Genomic DNA, 15,797 nt, shown 5'->3' with positions numbered 1-15,797 from the left:
ACTTGCAATGTTGCTGGCGAACTTGTGTTTTGAGGTCTTTGTGTTGATAGACCTTATGCAAATGTTGCTGCTGTGAAGCTAACATGTAGAGAAGAGAAAAAGACAGTTTCCGATAGCCAGCACACCAGCTCCAGACAGCAATATTCATGTTTCCTGCTACTATAGATAACATCACAACAACAGATAAAACAACACTGACTGCTGCTCCCGCTCACTAAGTACAAACACCAGATTTGTTTTCAGCGCACACACAGCTAGCAGAACGTGAAGAAGTCCCCCATGGACTGTAAATGCTTGGCACAATGTTAAAACCAACAAACAACAAGTTGCAAACCTGATAAGCATGCAAATCATAAAGTGTATGTAGTGTAAACTCAGTTTCACAGTGAGCTTGTAAAACCGGCTTTCTGAAGCAGGCCCCAGCTGCATCTGTGGTTCAGTGAGGAGGAATAAGACCATCCAACACTTCAAAGAGACAACAGCATGAATGGGGTGCCTGTCATGAGCACCACTACTTAAAGCTAAGCAGTTAAAAGACTTTCATGTTTTCCTCTGGTGCAGCGACATGAAGTGGACATGACGGAAACTGGCCAACCATTAGCAAGGCAGCATTCTGTGCTAATGGCATGACTCACTTGGGCCCTGGAGGTTGGACAGAAATTAAAGATAGGAGAGGAGGAAGAGGGGGAGGGAGAGGGAAAGATAATACCAGTGATGCTTTGTAGAGAGCTTGAACGCGCAGACCCACGGACATAATGGGATGAGATGTGAGATGCTGGTGCACTCCATTTTAATGCAGCGTCATCAATATCTCTTAAGTGCAATTTAAGTAGGCCCACTTTGTGTTAGAAAATATGGGCAAAATAGTTCTTTCTGTAATTTATTTGAATTTTCAAAGTAAATTTGACTGATATTGTTGTAGATTCACTTTTTTCCCCCTCATTATGAAATATATGGAAGTCGAGGAGGGCCAATAATAAAATGAAATTTCTCTAATCAAATTGAAATTTAATTTTCGAATTTGTGGGTGATGACGAAATAAAAAAAATCATTTTTTCTTTTTCATTGTCATGTTTAAAAAATGTATAGGAAAGAAAATCCCAATTATGCCAAAATCAGAGTTTAAATGGAAACATTAATAATGAACACAAACATAATCATTGTAGCATAATCGTGCTAATAGTGATGTATTCAATTTACTTTTAATCTTTACAATTGGCAAACATTTTAATTGAAATTATGTCTTGAATTAGGCTCATTTCTAATGAACATGACATTAAGAAAATGTATTTTTTCAAGGTAATATTATTACAACATAATTTTTATTTCACAGGCTTCTTTTTGAGTTGACCAGCCTGCGGGCTGGATATAACATCCAATTCACTGAAATGCACTGAGGGGAGAACTCATTTTACTGCTCTGGTTTTTCACCAGCATTGCCAAGTCTGTTTAGTAAAAACTTCTTTTAAGAGAGTTGTTTTAAAATAAAGGTACAGGCAGGGTGCTGTTTGTTGGTAATCACCACTCTATTGTCTTGCGCAATGTACCGCCCACAGCACTTTCTGATTGGTCACAAGTTGCAAATAATAGCCTATCAACAGTCACAAGACATTTGCTCCGGTTAGCAGCGGAGCTGTGTGTCTAAGGGAAGGCAGCCGATATTACTGAAGCTGAAATAAACATCTGATAATCTGTTTCCATGATGACAAGCAGCACAGTGGCCCTGTTATGCCAGAACACACATCTACATGGTTTCACAAAGTGACAGCTGTTAAATCAGTAGCTCTCCCATTACCCACTCACTGCACTACAGACACAAGTTTTTTTTCACACTATGAGAAACTTTGCTATCAATCCTCACCTCGACCACGCAGCGTGGGGGGGGGGGGGGGGGGGGGGGAATTCTGGGCAAGTTCACTGTGCATCAGTTGCTCTTTGCTATTGCAAATTTGTGTGTGAATTTGGCTAAAACACATTCAACTGGGTCCTGCATTTTACTTAATGTTGCGTATGTTTGTCATAATCTGGTTCTAACAACTTTATCAGTTTCGTTTATACAGTGTTCACCTGGTGCTTTTTCCAATATAGGAGTGGCCTACTGGTTGCTCTCTGGTCTCGAATATAGGGATGGTACCACCTACAGGGTGCTGTGTACTGTACTTGATTGGAATTTGAAGGCAACAGGGCCCCAACAACAATTATTTGTCCATGGTCCCAGCCATGCTGGGAAGATTTAACGGTCAACCCTGCATCATGAAGATCCATCCAATACATGGTTGGGCCACTTACTCACTGGAACAGGGCGTCAGAACACATGGACCATTTATTCATCATTCATTATTTAAAAACTGATTCATATTTACAAATGCTGATTTTATGGATCACTGTAAGAATAACTGATATATATATAACTGATCTAAAAAGCATTAGTAATTTATTAATAACTAAGTCATTAGTTACAGGCTATAAACCCTTTTAGAGGGCAGCATATCAGAAACTGGACTCAAATTAACGTTAGGTTTTAATTTAGTTTAGTTTAATTTAGAGATAAAGCAAGATGATGGAGGAGAAACTGATTGTTGCTGTGATAAGTGTTTAATATGGTCTTTTCACTGTGGCATCAGAGATTTTGCGTCATTTCACCTTCAAATCTGTATACTTCCTGAAGCAACGCTCGCTACGCGCGCTACAGTTGGATCAAGAAAAGCCAAAACCAACGACTTCCTGTCGGTTGGTGAGAGAGGGCAGAGACAGAGTCAACTGATCGATCAGCCCAGCCTAGTCTCAAGAGAGGCTAAAGCTTCGGAGGAGAAACAACGGTGAGCTTTGTTCTCTTGGCTATGGGTGGTTTGGGGGAAGCTGCTGCGGTTAGGAACGACAAATGTCCAAATAATACGTGTTCTGATATTAATGGAGCGTTTTTTTGCAGCGGCTGGAATGGAGTTGGGTATCCTGGTGTGGATGATTTTGACCTTAACGGGAAGCACATCAGCAGTGCCTGACCAGTACAGTAAAGCGGTGGTGAGTACAGGATAGTGCAATAAACACTTAAATGTGTTTTTTTCCCCTACAGGAACCATTTCTCAGTTTAATTCTCAAGTGATGAAGTGGTGAAGGATGTGTATGACAAGAAGTTGAGGGTGATTTCTCAATCTCAACCCCACCTTGCATATGGCTTTGCATGTGTTCTTGCACTTGTTTATGGCATCTTACATACTTTTCTCTGATTGTCAGGAGAAAGGTGTCATATAGAGAACATGAGTTGAAGACAAAGAGGCAGGTAGCTGGTGCCCATGAGGTAGTGTCCAGATGAATCACTAGGTTAATAAAAACCAAAAGAAAGGTCTTTGATATTTTGTTGCATGTACATTTAAACAATCTTTAGGGAAAAGTGGATTTAAAAAAAAATTACTACCCTAATTGGTCATTATTATTTTTTTGCAGTTACTAAAATTGAAATTGAAAATATTAAAATAGGTTTATTGCAGTTGTAGGTTTTCAGTGATTATCAAACATATCATGAAAGGCAACATAATTTGGAAATCTGTGAGCTTCCCGCTTCTACTATCTTTGCGCAACTTTGCATGTATGAGCATGAGGGAGTTGTGTGTGAGAAAAGTAAAGTTTAATTTCTGTCAACATAAGAGTCACTATGCTGTTTGATGCTTCTGCTGTCTGAGGCTCCAAGTGCATGAAAATCTGAGTGGGGTCAAAAAGTCATCCGACTGAAATAATTCAGCTTGTTTTTATGCAAAAATAAGGGGACCTGACTGTTTCAAAATTAGTCAAAAATAATAATATGAAGAAATAAAACAACATAATTTGCTGGGAGAGATAAAGCAAAATTGCTCTGTTTTTGTTGGAAATAAAATGTAAGGCGTGAGTACAAAATTAAACAACTTGAGGTGGATGTTTTTAGATGAGTAAAAACCAGAGTAAAATCAACTGTTGATGAGTGAGCCAACACCTTTTCCTTTCAACTGCAACAGCAGCAGGAAGGAGGGCAGGTTTCAAAATCCCTTTCAAGAAACAGACTTAGTTTGCTTGCCTGTATTCAAATTGTAAATTGTACACTGCCTTTACCCCGGTCAGCAGCTAATTCAACAAGGACAGCATGATATAATATTAATGAGGGGAAAAAAAGGCTGCATTGTGAAGAACGTGCTGAGCCTTATGACAAGTGGAACAGTGAATCAAATAGTCTTCATGCAGGGGAGACGCACAATAATCTGGGTCCTGTACAGAAGCATTCTGTATGGACCCCTCCCCGGATCCACGGCTATTCATTCTATTATCTTTGTGAGACCTCCTCACATGAGGGCCCTGTATACTCAGTCCCCTCCTCCCCCACAGATCACAGACACAAATTTCCTCTGGTTTCTTTATTTTCTGTCCAGGATTGGTTGAGCAGATATGGCTACCTCCCTGTTCCTGATCCACGCACAAGTAAACTGCAGACCAAAGAGGGGATTGAGAAAGCCATTCGTGTCATGCAGAGATTCGGTGGGGTCAAGGAAACCGGGGTGCTCGGTAACAACCTCTCAACTTGGATCTATAAGCACAATACGTTATTAATGTGTATATTAGATATTACATGTCCAGGGTCACATGAGGTCTCAAGCTCCCTGTAATCTGCTCGCTTACGTTTCATCATACAATATGTGATAAACTTCTCTTCCAGATGACGAAACCATCAAACTCATGTCCATGCCACGATGCTCCCTCCCCGATATTGTTGGGAGTGAGGACATGCTGAGAAGGAGGAAGAGGAGGAGGAGGAAAAGATATGCCCTGTCAGGCCTTAAATGGCATAAGACAGACCTCACATGGAGGTATGTTTCCGGTCATGTTACAGTATGACTTTATGTCTTCTCTGTATGAATCATAAAGTTGTGTATATCATAGGTTAGGTTTAGAGGAAGTGAGCCTTTTTCTTAAAATTCAGTGTCACGCAAGGTTAGCTGTTTGTCTTTTTTTGTGTCCCTGCACATTGTACATTTTGAAGATCAGATCAAAAACTGGAAATCTGTGTGTTAGTCAAACAATCTTTCTTAACAAATATTTATACAAGCATACAAACTGTTTGGATCTTTTGCTTCTACCACTGTGGCTGTGATCAGGTTCTAGCTGTATGTCGACTGTACATTTTATATCTCTAATTTCTTTGTCATTAGTTAAATTAGCACCATGCAATATACCAGATCCATCTTTGGTAAAAATTAAAAAGAGGACTTATTTTTATTACATGGACCGTATAGACACATTTATGAAATTTAAAAGAGTAAAATCAAATAAGGCTATCATTATTCATATTCTGAAGACGGAAAACTTTGGGTCACAAAAAAATTTGTAGGAAAGGCTTAGCACCTTTTTTTTACCTGTGGATTAATACACATCTCTAGTGAGATAGTTTCATGAAAGTAAGTGAGATATAGTGCAACAATGTAACTCATTGATGTGTTTTTAATAGTTTTTGGACAACAATGCAGCTCTGTGGCTCAGAGGAGTAAGCTTCCTGTATCCGGTTTTGGCTACACAGGCAATATTTCTTAGTAGGATTGTTTCATTGTACAATTTTACCTTTTATTGGATTTGTTAAAAGTAAGAAATAAATCATCCATTTTCTTTGGGTGAAGCAGGAAAAAAAGCAATATTCTCGAAAACCAAAATAACCCTGTAAGTTGTAGACATTTGAACTCTTTGAAGACTCGTGTGGTATGTATTAAATTTGGTAATAAATCACAAAACTGGTAACAAAGGGTAAAACAAAACAAAAATCCCACATGTCATGAATGCACGGTGAACAGATTCAGAGGATGATCAAAACATAACAGTGTACAACTTTTTTGTAATGCAAAATCTATTTTCGTCTGCAGTGTCCACAGCTACCCATCGCCCTCCCTCTCACCCGGCCTGACTGCCCATGTAGTGGGCGACATCCTGACTCGCGCCTTCAAAGCCTGGAGCGACGTAGCCCCCTTGAATTTCCATCAGCTGGACAGCAGTGACAACAGATGGCCGATAGCTGAAGGGGACATCAGAGTGTCTTTTACCAGCTCGTATCACAACGACGGGTACCCTTTTGATGGGCAGGGTGGCACCCTGGCCCATGCCTTCTTCCCCGGCACGGATGAAATGGCGGGTGACACACACTTTGATGATGATGAGCTCTGGAGCCATGGAGGTATTTACTGACTAAAATCATGATGGATGGATATATGATGGCTAGAAGACATGTTCTTGAGATGTTTTTGTCTGCTGACACAAAATATAATTCCAAAGTGATATTTTGTAATAAAAAAAGGAAAAGAAACACATTCCTCTGCCCATCAAGTCACACTTTTGCCTCATGCTTCCTCAGGTGACACCAGCAAAACGGACTTGTTCACAGTTGCAGTGCACGAGTTTGGCCACGCGCTGGGTTTGTCCCATTCCTCCTCTGATCCGTCCATCATGAGGCCGTACTACCAGGGTCCTGTGACAGACTTTTTGAACTTCCAGCTGGACATGGATGACAGGCTGGCCATCCAGCAGATTTATGGTCAGTAATCAGTTGGACTAACTTTATGGATCAGACTACATCTCAATCTGTGATATTTATTGCATCCCACTCACAGTATGTGTTCATATGTGATATTTGTTTGATACTGTGTATTTTGTACAGGATGTTGCAGACCTTCAGCTGATTAATTTTATGGTTTTATTTTGGCTAATGAAAGTGCTGACATGGAATTTTAGACCACAGTAGATATATAGCAGCTATAGCAGTTCTGTGAAGCTATAACCTACTTTGGCAGTAATGGTTTGAGCTAAATGCTAATATCATCAATTTAATGTAATATGCTCACATTAGCAATGCTAACCTGATCTCACAGTAATATGTGAAATGAACACGTTGACATACTGATTTTAGCAGGTATAATGTTTACTATATTCACCATTTTAGTTCAGGTGTGAGCATGCAAGATTTACTAATTAGCAATAAACACAAAGTAGAGCTGTGCTGATGGCAATGTCATTAGTTTTGGAGCTATTTGGGCACAAACCAAAGTACTTGACAGTTAAAATTTTTAAAGAGATGGTATTATGGTTTTTGGCTTTTCCCCTCTCCGTTATTGAGTTGTATCTCTTTTTTGTGCATTTACTAGGTTTGCAAAGTGAAAAAGCCCAAAGTCCACCCCAAAGGGAGTTCCCATCTCCCACAGAAAACACTGCTCTGAACTGCCTGAAAACAGCTCGTTTGTAGTCCAGCCTTAACTTCCCTTTCTTGTGACATCACAATGAAAATACGTGTCATAATGCTCGCTGAGCGGCTACTCCGACATGCCCTCAAAAACACCAGTGGAAAAACACTGAGCTGCAGCACACCTCTCCTCTCCCTTCCTAACACTAGCTACCCTCCAAGCAGTCAATGAAGTTGTTACTGTGATGTAAAGACAGAGCTCAGTTAAAACTTTATGGATGAAAGACATTTTTGTTACAGATTAATAACTCACCACTCTGAAACTCTTGCTCCAGTCCAAATTGCCAACCTGGTCGGCAACATGTAGCCTACAGCTGAATCAAAGCTGTTTACCGTCTTTTCGCTGACCTGCCTTTCTCTGCTTCTGATTGGCTAGTAGTCCTTAACTAGGAACTGCGCATGTGCAACTCCCTACAAAGATCATTTAGAGACAAGATGTATCACTCCATAGCTAAAACGAAGCCTTCAAAACAGGGTAAAAGAGGAGCTGCAACAATGTGCAGTATGACAAAAAAAATTTTTTGAAAATTAAACCATGTAAACCTGTTCTGGTACAACCCCTAAATAGGATTTTGAACCTGAAAATGAGCATAATACCACCTCTTTAACTTTATGAAGGCGCAAGAGAAAAAGTCATGGGATGACCAAAGCCCTGTTAGAACCATTGAAGTGCACTAAATGTCATGGCAATCCTTCCAAAAGTTGTTGAGATATTTCAGTCTGAACTGAAGTGGTGGACCGACCAACCAACAGACTGACCAACATTACCATCCCACACCACTACCCAAGTTCCCTTTTGGCCCTTTAATCTGCCCAGAATTTTGATACTACTTAATGTATTGTGGTATAAAATGCTTACGGCCCATGTAAACATGACCATTGGTGGTTTGTGGTAGGCCTCCAAGTCATCCAAAAATGGAGAAGTGGTCCTGAACTACTGTAGTAGAAAATGTCAATGATGGTTACTTATTGTTTATGGGATTATAGCATGTATTATTTACAAGTTAAAAGTTAGGAAAAATCTTGAACCTTAATTTTTCATTTGTAATAATTTCAAGTGTATTACTGTTCATTTATAGCTTGATGAAACATCCCAAAGAACCATGAGGCCAAAAACAGCCCTCTGATAAAGAATGTCCATAGACTGATACATTATTTTATTCACCATTACATACTTTGTACTATAGTACTTACTATGGTGCTAACTGTGTAAAGGTGCACCTCACAATCAGAAGATTTCAACAGTTTCCTTCCGTGTCTCAAAAAACTGTTTGCATCCTGTGTGTCAGGGTGGGTGGCTTGCACATTTTCTTTAGTGCTGTCAACAGCTTTCTTTCCTCTTCAACATTGTCTGCTGTCACTATTCTGTTGTAGGTGTGAAGGACAGCAGGTCACCAGGGGGTGTTGATCCTGACCTCCCACGCCTGCCCAGTCCACCTCCTCCAAGACCAACGCAGGCGTGAGTAGAGCCACAAAACAATGAAAACTACTGTCCATCCATTCAGACAATAAGCACTTATCATTCTCATTTACAGACTATGAATATCCTATCCATGCACTCTGTTTACTCACGGGCATGTGAAGGATGATGAGTAATTTAAAACCAGTGGATGCAGATAAAAGCCTTCTCATCGATCTTCACTGTGACAATGTTTGGCCTTGTTGCACCCTCTAGTGAATTTTTATAAAACTACATTCTATAAAATATAACTCGAGTTTTGACTAAATCTTTTCTGTCCCAGCTCTGACCCTTCATTCCTAGAGCGCTGTAAGGGAGGCTTTGACGCAGTGGCAAATATCAGGGGAGAGGTCTTCTTTTTTAAAGGTAAGAAGAAGCAATGAGGAATGCACAAAAAAAAAGTTAAAAGGTACTTCAGAATCTCCAATATCATGTTAATTGTCCACAATTGTTAATTTTATTATCTATACTATGTCTGAACATACAGTGACACATGTTGGTCATGTCGGTGTCATGTCTTCTTCATGTCTTTTTCTAAAAAAGGTGCACACTTCTGGAGAACGAAGCGGGATGGGTCTTTGGTGTCTCTCAATCCGGCTAAGATCAACAACTTCTGGATTGGCCTCCCGCCAGGAACGAACAAGATTGACGCTGCTTATGAGAGGAAGAGCGACAGCAAAATCGTCTTTTTCATTGGTGAGAAACAAAACCCAGTGGTTATGTGTGGCTTTTTTTCATTCTAATTTTAGTAATTGCAGTGGGAGGTGTGAAAATGGTTTATTGTTTGATGTTATTTTGAAGGTGGTGAAATGTCAGCATGGTCATTGTAGAACAAATATTAAACTAATAATGTGTGCAGCAGGAATCTCAAACACATTGTTATAAAAATGCATAGTTTTAAATTTGGGGAAATACAGTCACTATACACAGGGTATATTAAATGATGGTGTTTGTAGCCTAAACAAACAAACGTTTCTTTGCACCATGCTGTCATAATTTATATTGGTTCAAGTCATTACACTTGATTTTGTCATACAACACACACATAGCACGTTGGCCCAAATATACACAAAAGAAACCAAGAAGAGAAGAAAAAACAACACAGATCACAATACACTGTTTGCAAAGCATATTTCTGTTTGTATTGTATATATGTATCCACATGCGCAAATCTACCATAAAAAAAATCTGCTCTGATAAAAAAATTACTCACGCATGTTTGTGTTGCCTGTTCACTGTCCAAACAAAAGGTGGTTGCATAAGACCTCATAATGAGGGAGAAACCTGAGTGCTGGATTTCTGTGTTGAATTTCCATGCTTTCATCTATGCAGAAATCATGTAATCCAATAGTCACTCTAGAAAAAACCTACAGTAGGATAGAGGGAGGAGGCTAATTCTACCATTTTCACAGGTCAGCAATATGTTCTGCTAAGGCAAAGAATTTACAGTGACACAACACGTAGGCCTTATGTTGTTATTATTATTATTTAACGTGAAACCAGCATGTGTCTATTTTCTAATAAACTCATAAATTACCAATATAACAAACAACAAAGCTACATTATGTATGTAGCCAGAGGCTTTATGTGTGTTCTTTTGGTTCTCGTAATGCCACATCATCAAGAATCAGCCTTTTTATTTTTCAAATTAAATTACCTCATCAACAAAACTAATATATTTATTTAAATACATATCCATAAACCAGTATTTAATAATCACATTGAACCAGTACACAATCTGTTTGTGATTATTTTTTACAAAAATCTGTAAGCATTACAAGCGTCTTTTTGAATCTAATTTGCACAAACAAATTGTTTTCTCTGTCACATTTTCCTCCATCTGTCCAGGTTCTCAATACTGGGTCTTCAAGGACACGGAGGCCATGAGCGGTTACCCTCAGCCCCTCTCAGAATGGGGCATGAGGACAAAGAGTGGGGTGCTTTTGGACAGGGTGGAGGCAGCCTTCATCTGGGCCCACAACGGCAAGACCTACGTGTTCAGTGGTGGGGAGTTTTGGAGGTTTGATGAGAGCTTTAAGGCAGAACAGGTGACCAGGCAGCTTGAGCAGGGCTACCCACGGAACTCCAGCCTCTGGGCCGGAGTGCCCTCCCACATGGATGACATTATCAGCTGGGGAGAAGGTAACATTGTGACCAGACACGTAAATATGTGATGAGTTTCTGATAGCAGTGCTAGATAGATAAAAAACCTATAGAGGTTATTTTAGGGTGGTGACATTTTTCAACAGGATTGCTCAGCTTCTGGAAGGTATATGTCAGAGCGATGGAAGAGTTCAAATTCAAAACAAAAAATACTAAACAACATTAATCAACTATCAATTACTATAAAGTCAAATATAATAACCAGGTTAAGCTCAAGGTCAAGCTTACTGGGTGACTTGTGACTACAATAATGGTGCACCAAATGAATTTAAAGGGAAGGTGTGTCCATAGGAACTGGCTATTCAGTCTCAAATGGCTTTTAGATAAATGTCTTCTTCAAAGTTTCATTTATAATATTTTGTTATCGTACCTTTAACCACAAGTAACGCTGTGAAGCAATGTTTTAGAGTACAACGTAGTAGAGTACAACATATATTTTGCTCTGAAATGTTGTGGAGCTGAAGTATAAAGTATCAAAAAATGGAAATATTCAAGTCATTTCCTGACTACCACTGCTATTGTGTAGCATCTCTATTCTTATCTGATGAAAAATGAACGGAATCAGAGTCACACAGCTTCTGCTGCATTTTAGGAGATGCCTACTTCTTCAAGGACAACCTTTACTGGGTGCTAAAGAACGGAGGATTAAACCAAGATGTCGTCACTCCTAAATCCATCGCTGTAGACTGGCTCAGATGTCCAGCTCCACCGGTAACCTTCACTCCAGCCAATCCTCAAATCCCAAAGGAGTGCCACTGTGACATAAGGGGATCGTCTTCATTTCCAAGAAGCGGCTGGCTCCCTCTGATGTCTGTTACATTGGTAATTAATGAGTTTATTAGAAAATAGACACCTAACTTTTGAAAGTCTTTGTGTGTTCGAGAGTGTCTGCAGGTTGTTGTACTTCTCTTAATCCACATCTTCACTCAGAGCACATTACAACCCACAGGCTGGTTTTATTTTACATACAATGTGTAATAATAAATAATAATAATAATAATAATAATCAAGCCTATGTGCTTTGTCAATGTAAATTCTTTGCCTTATCAGAACATATTGCTGACCTGTGAAAATGGTAGAATTAGCCTCGTTCCTCTATCCTACTGTAGGATTTACCCCCTTATTTTTCTAGAATGAGTATTGGATTACATGATTTCTGCATAGGTAAAAGCATAGAAATTCAACACAGAAATCCAGCACTCAGGTTACTCCCTCATAATGAGGTCTTACACAACCACCTTTTGTTTGGACATTAAACAGGTAACACAAACATGTCTGTGTAAGTTTTTTACCAGAGCTGATTTTTTTACACTTAGAGTAGATTTGTTCCTGTGCATACATACATATAGTACAAACAGCAATATTCGTTGGTAAATTAAGCTTGCAAACTTGTGTATTGTGACCTATGTTTTGTTACTACCATTTTTGTATTTGAGTCTGATGTTGGAAGTATTTATGCTTGACAGTATTTCTGTTAATGATTCTGCACACAGTGTTGTGGCTTCACAAGCAGGCAGAGCAGTTGAAAGCCATCAATCTTTACATTGGAAAGCGTTCGGCAACAGGTAATCAGTCAGCGGGGGCAAACTAGCAGTCAGGTGAAAACAGGAACAGGTTGTGGTCAGGAAGACGCACGAAGGCTGGAAACCTTAGTCTTGGTAATATATTAGACGAGCAGACAAATCACTGGGGAATGAGGGCTCATATATATGTAGGGGAGATAATGAGGGAATTGATCTTTTTATTTTTTATTCAAATTTGCTGATATCTGTCGCTATGATGCTTTTGGTGGGGGAGTAAGCTCTGCAGATGTAATGCAATAAATCATTTTATGCTAAAGGTTATTAGGTGTACTGTGTTTGTCATGTAAGGTCAGATGTACAGAAGTTATTATAAAGGTACAGTATGAACTGTAGCTGCAGGTCTGATGCAAGAAATCAACATTTGGGACAATTCTTGTGATATAAAAGAAATCATCATTAAAAATGTCATAGTTCTTAATTATTTTTTAGGTTGTATCTTTCTCCCTGGCTACAGCTGGCAAAGTTTACCTTGAGCCTGTCGCTCCAGGTACCAGGGGCAGCACATGATTTTGGCACAAAATGCAGAGTGAGAAATTCATGTCTGACACTAGTATTGCATCACCCTATCCATGCTACACACCTCTGTGAAGGTAGGAGGCTCAGCTAAAAGCTCAAACCAACCATTTTTATCCACACCAAACACACATCAAACACCAAGCATCTAAATTAAGTTATATTACAACAAACATCGCTCTGTCAGCACTGTACATGGCTACAGTTATAAGCATCCAATTATCTCTAATCACAACGTATCCCCATGTCCAACCTCTCAAACCAAAGCAAATCTCCCCCTGAGATCAGCTGTATAGCTCACATCACTCAAATTACGAAAATTAAAGACTAATTAGCTGGATAAAAGTAACAACAAACGCGCCAATATACACATACAATTACAATCGCTGACGCAGTCTTTTTCGCGGTCTGGTGGCCGACCCGTAGTAGCATAGACATCCATGGTATCAAATGAAAGTTCTGTGTTCCGTTTTCAAGTCACATGCCTTTAAAGCATGGGAGTGCTTTTGGTCATAGGAATATTAATGAATATTAACTGTTTTTTTTTCAATATTTCAATGTTTTGGAAACTTTATGTTAGGTGTGGTTGTATGGACATAAACAGTGTTTTAAAGATAACTCTCAATAAAACGCCAAAATACAGACAGCCCGGTATATATTTTTTTAAAGTTGTAAGATAACTGTTGTATTTTAGTTTATTTTGATCAGATTTACAGTTACAGTTGCATTCCAGGTGTATTAAAAGATATTCAGTTGCATTAGAATCCATTTGATGATGGTTTATTGCATTTAAAATATAGCTTTTTAACCAGGGCGAGGATGAAAATATCCCATTTTTCTTCATTGCATCTCATTTAGTCTGTAATGGTACAATGGATTTATATTCCTTAGCTTAGGAGACCAGAATTATGCATGTAGGCCCAAAGGTTGAGGAGTTATTCCTGATTCATTTTAGGTATGTTATTTTAGGTGGAGAAAGGTGGCAGTTTCCAAAAGCAGTGTTTAAAGTTTTTTCTCTCAGGCTGAAGCTATGGTCACAATCTCCCCTTCTGTTCCTGTGTTGTAGTGTTGAATAATAGCCTATTTTTCAGCTGAAAATGTTTTCACTTCATCATTGTATCCCATTAAACATTTGTGTGAAATGTTTGATTTGACATGGTCATTTTGAGGTCACACTGACCTTGACCTTTGACAACCAAACTCTTAGTCATCAAGTCTATCAGTTCATTTTTGAGGAAAAGTGGACTTCTGTGCCAAATTTGAAGAAATTCCTTCAAGGAGTTCTTGAAATATTGCATTCACACAAAGGATATGAATGTGAGGTCACAGTGGAACTTGACCTTTGACCTTTGATCTCCAGATTCTATTCAGTTCATCCTTGAGTCCAAGTGGACAGTCCCTTATCTGTTGCCCAGACCACTAATTGGTATCTTTATTAAGAACACCTCTTGGCAATGACGTACTTGTGTCAAGAACACTGAGTCTTACTGCAGAAATCGAGAAGAGGAACATCATCTTAACCAGAAAGACTGGTTTCTATTGTTCCTCACTGTTGGTTCACATTTTTCTTCTGACTCCCTCAGATTGCTTTATGTGAGAACTTGCAGCTCAGATTTTATGGTAAGAAACACTGGTAACATCTTATCTGCAAGTCAAGTGATTAAAAAAAAATAAAAATGTGACAGTTTCTTGTTTTAATGACAGTTACTTCTCACTGACATTAATAATGCTGCATCGTTACTTCACAGGGCTTCATCTTTTTGTTTTTGTTTTTAACATTTATAATATTAAATATTTAATAATACCTCTAGTTAACCAGTGAATCCTTGAACACAGTCCAAAATGTAATGTAATATTTAAATAGTTTGTTCACGAGTATTTATTCTGATCCTTGAGAAGGAAGCATTTAGGCAAGGTGTAAGTGGTACTTCAGGTTATTTGATAAGGTTAAAAGCCCAATAAGAAATAATTGCATCTTCACATACATACATACTGCATCAATAGCAATTAAGGTTGATGCTGTAACTCAAAGTATTTTTTTAAAAACTGGGAACATTTTTTAAACAATTTTTAAAAAACTTTCAAACATTTTCCCAGACTGTTGCAACACTGATTCAAAACATTTTTATAGTGTGTATGTTCCACAATATTTATTAAAGTAATACTAAGACAACTAAAGAAGAGAATTTGGCACTTGGGGTGATGATGGCACAATGGATGAGACATATGCCTTTGGTGTGAGAGGCCCGGGTTCAATTCCCCGTTGTGACACATCCACCATTCTGTCCCTGAACTCCAGAGGCATGCAACCTCTGAAATGTATAGCAATTGTAATAATAATAATAAAAATGAATAAATGTAATTTAGACACACTTAACAAGAAAAAGAGGTCACGGTTCTATCATATGTGCAAGTAAGGAAAAATCTAATGTGAATCGTAGTGACAAATAATTGTGTTAATTTGATTTTGTCAATCTTTCATTACACCAACAGAGAAAGGCAGCAAAGGTTTCATTTGGAGCGTTCAGCTTGGCAATGTGGCCACATTGCACTGATGAAAGCAAATCAAGTTACAAAGTCATGTAATATAAAATAAAATAAAAAACTAAATTAATATATTCTGCAACAACTATTGGTAGAGAATGAGGTTTCATTCTCTAATCTAAACAGATACATGCCATCATTAATTAAATACTATCACACTCAGATTACATTCCTGTATTTCCAAACTACCATTATGACATCTACCTGCACCTAAGTGCATCCCTTTCTCAGACACCTTAATGTTGCTGGAATTATTCATATAACAATACAATACTTAAAATATTTGTGTATA

The 15,797-nt window shown here is 38.6% G+C and overlaps 1 protein-coding gene across 2 annotated transcripts; it reads left to right on the top strand.

Moving 5' to 3' along the window:
* The first annotated feature begins 2,665 nt into the window (after positions 1–2,665).
* Positions 2,666–12,862, top strand: mmp25b (matrix metallopeptidase 25b). Of its 2 annotated transcripts, XM_038735782.1 has the most exons (11): positions 2,666–2,819; positions 2,930–3,021; positions 4,398–4,530; positions 4,682–4,832; positions 5,877–6,184; positions 6,362–6,541; positions 8,618–8,702; positions 8,986–9,068; positions 9,246–9,398; positions 10,551–10,844; positions 11,458–12,862. In XM_038735782.1, the coding sequence occupies exons 2-11, from the start codon at positions 2,938–2,940 to the stop codon at positions 11,712–11,714; spliced, it is 1,728 nt and encodes a 575-aa protein (XP_038591710.1). In that variant the 5' UTR covers positions 2,666–2,819; positions 2,930–2,937; the 3' UTR covers positions 11,715–12,862. The 2 variants fall into 2 exon arrangements, with proteins under 2 accessions (XP_038591710.1, XP_038591709.1); XM_038735781.1 differs by lacking the exon at positions 2,666–2,819 and having other exon boundaries at positions 2,911–3,021.
* The last annotated feature ends 2,935 nt before the right edge of the window (positions 12,863–15,797 follow it).

Source organism: Micropterus salmoides, unplaced genomic scaffold (assembly GCF_014851395.1).
Source record: "Micropterus salmoides isolate LMB-PRFRI ecotype aquatic unplaced genomic scaffold, ASM1485139v1 Ms_hic_scaffold_21, whole genome shotgun sequence".
NCBI lineage: Eukaryota > Metazoa > Chordata > Actinopteri > Centrarchiformes > Centrarchidae > Micropterus > Micropterus salmoides.
Note: the sequence above shows the minus strand (reverse complement) of the source record. Positions and strands in the feature narration are given on the sequence as shown.

What these genes read in the sequence shown, in the direction of transcription:
- mmp25b (XM_038735781.1), top strand. Translation starts at nt 2,911, where the DNA reads ATGGAGCGTTTTTTTGCAGCGGCTGGAATGGAGTTGGGTATCCTGGTG. An exon ending in AAGACAGACCTCACATGGAG is followed by an intron (nt 4,833 to 5,876) that starts GTATGTTTCCGG and finishes TTTCGTCTGCAG; the next exon opens with TGTCCACAGCTACCCATCGC. An exon ending in GGCCATCCAGCAGATTTATG is followed by an intron (nt 6,542 to 8,617) that starts GTCAGTAATCAG and finishes ATTCTGTTGTAG; the next exon opens with GTGTGAAGGACAGCAGGTCA.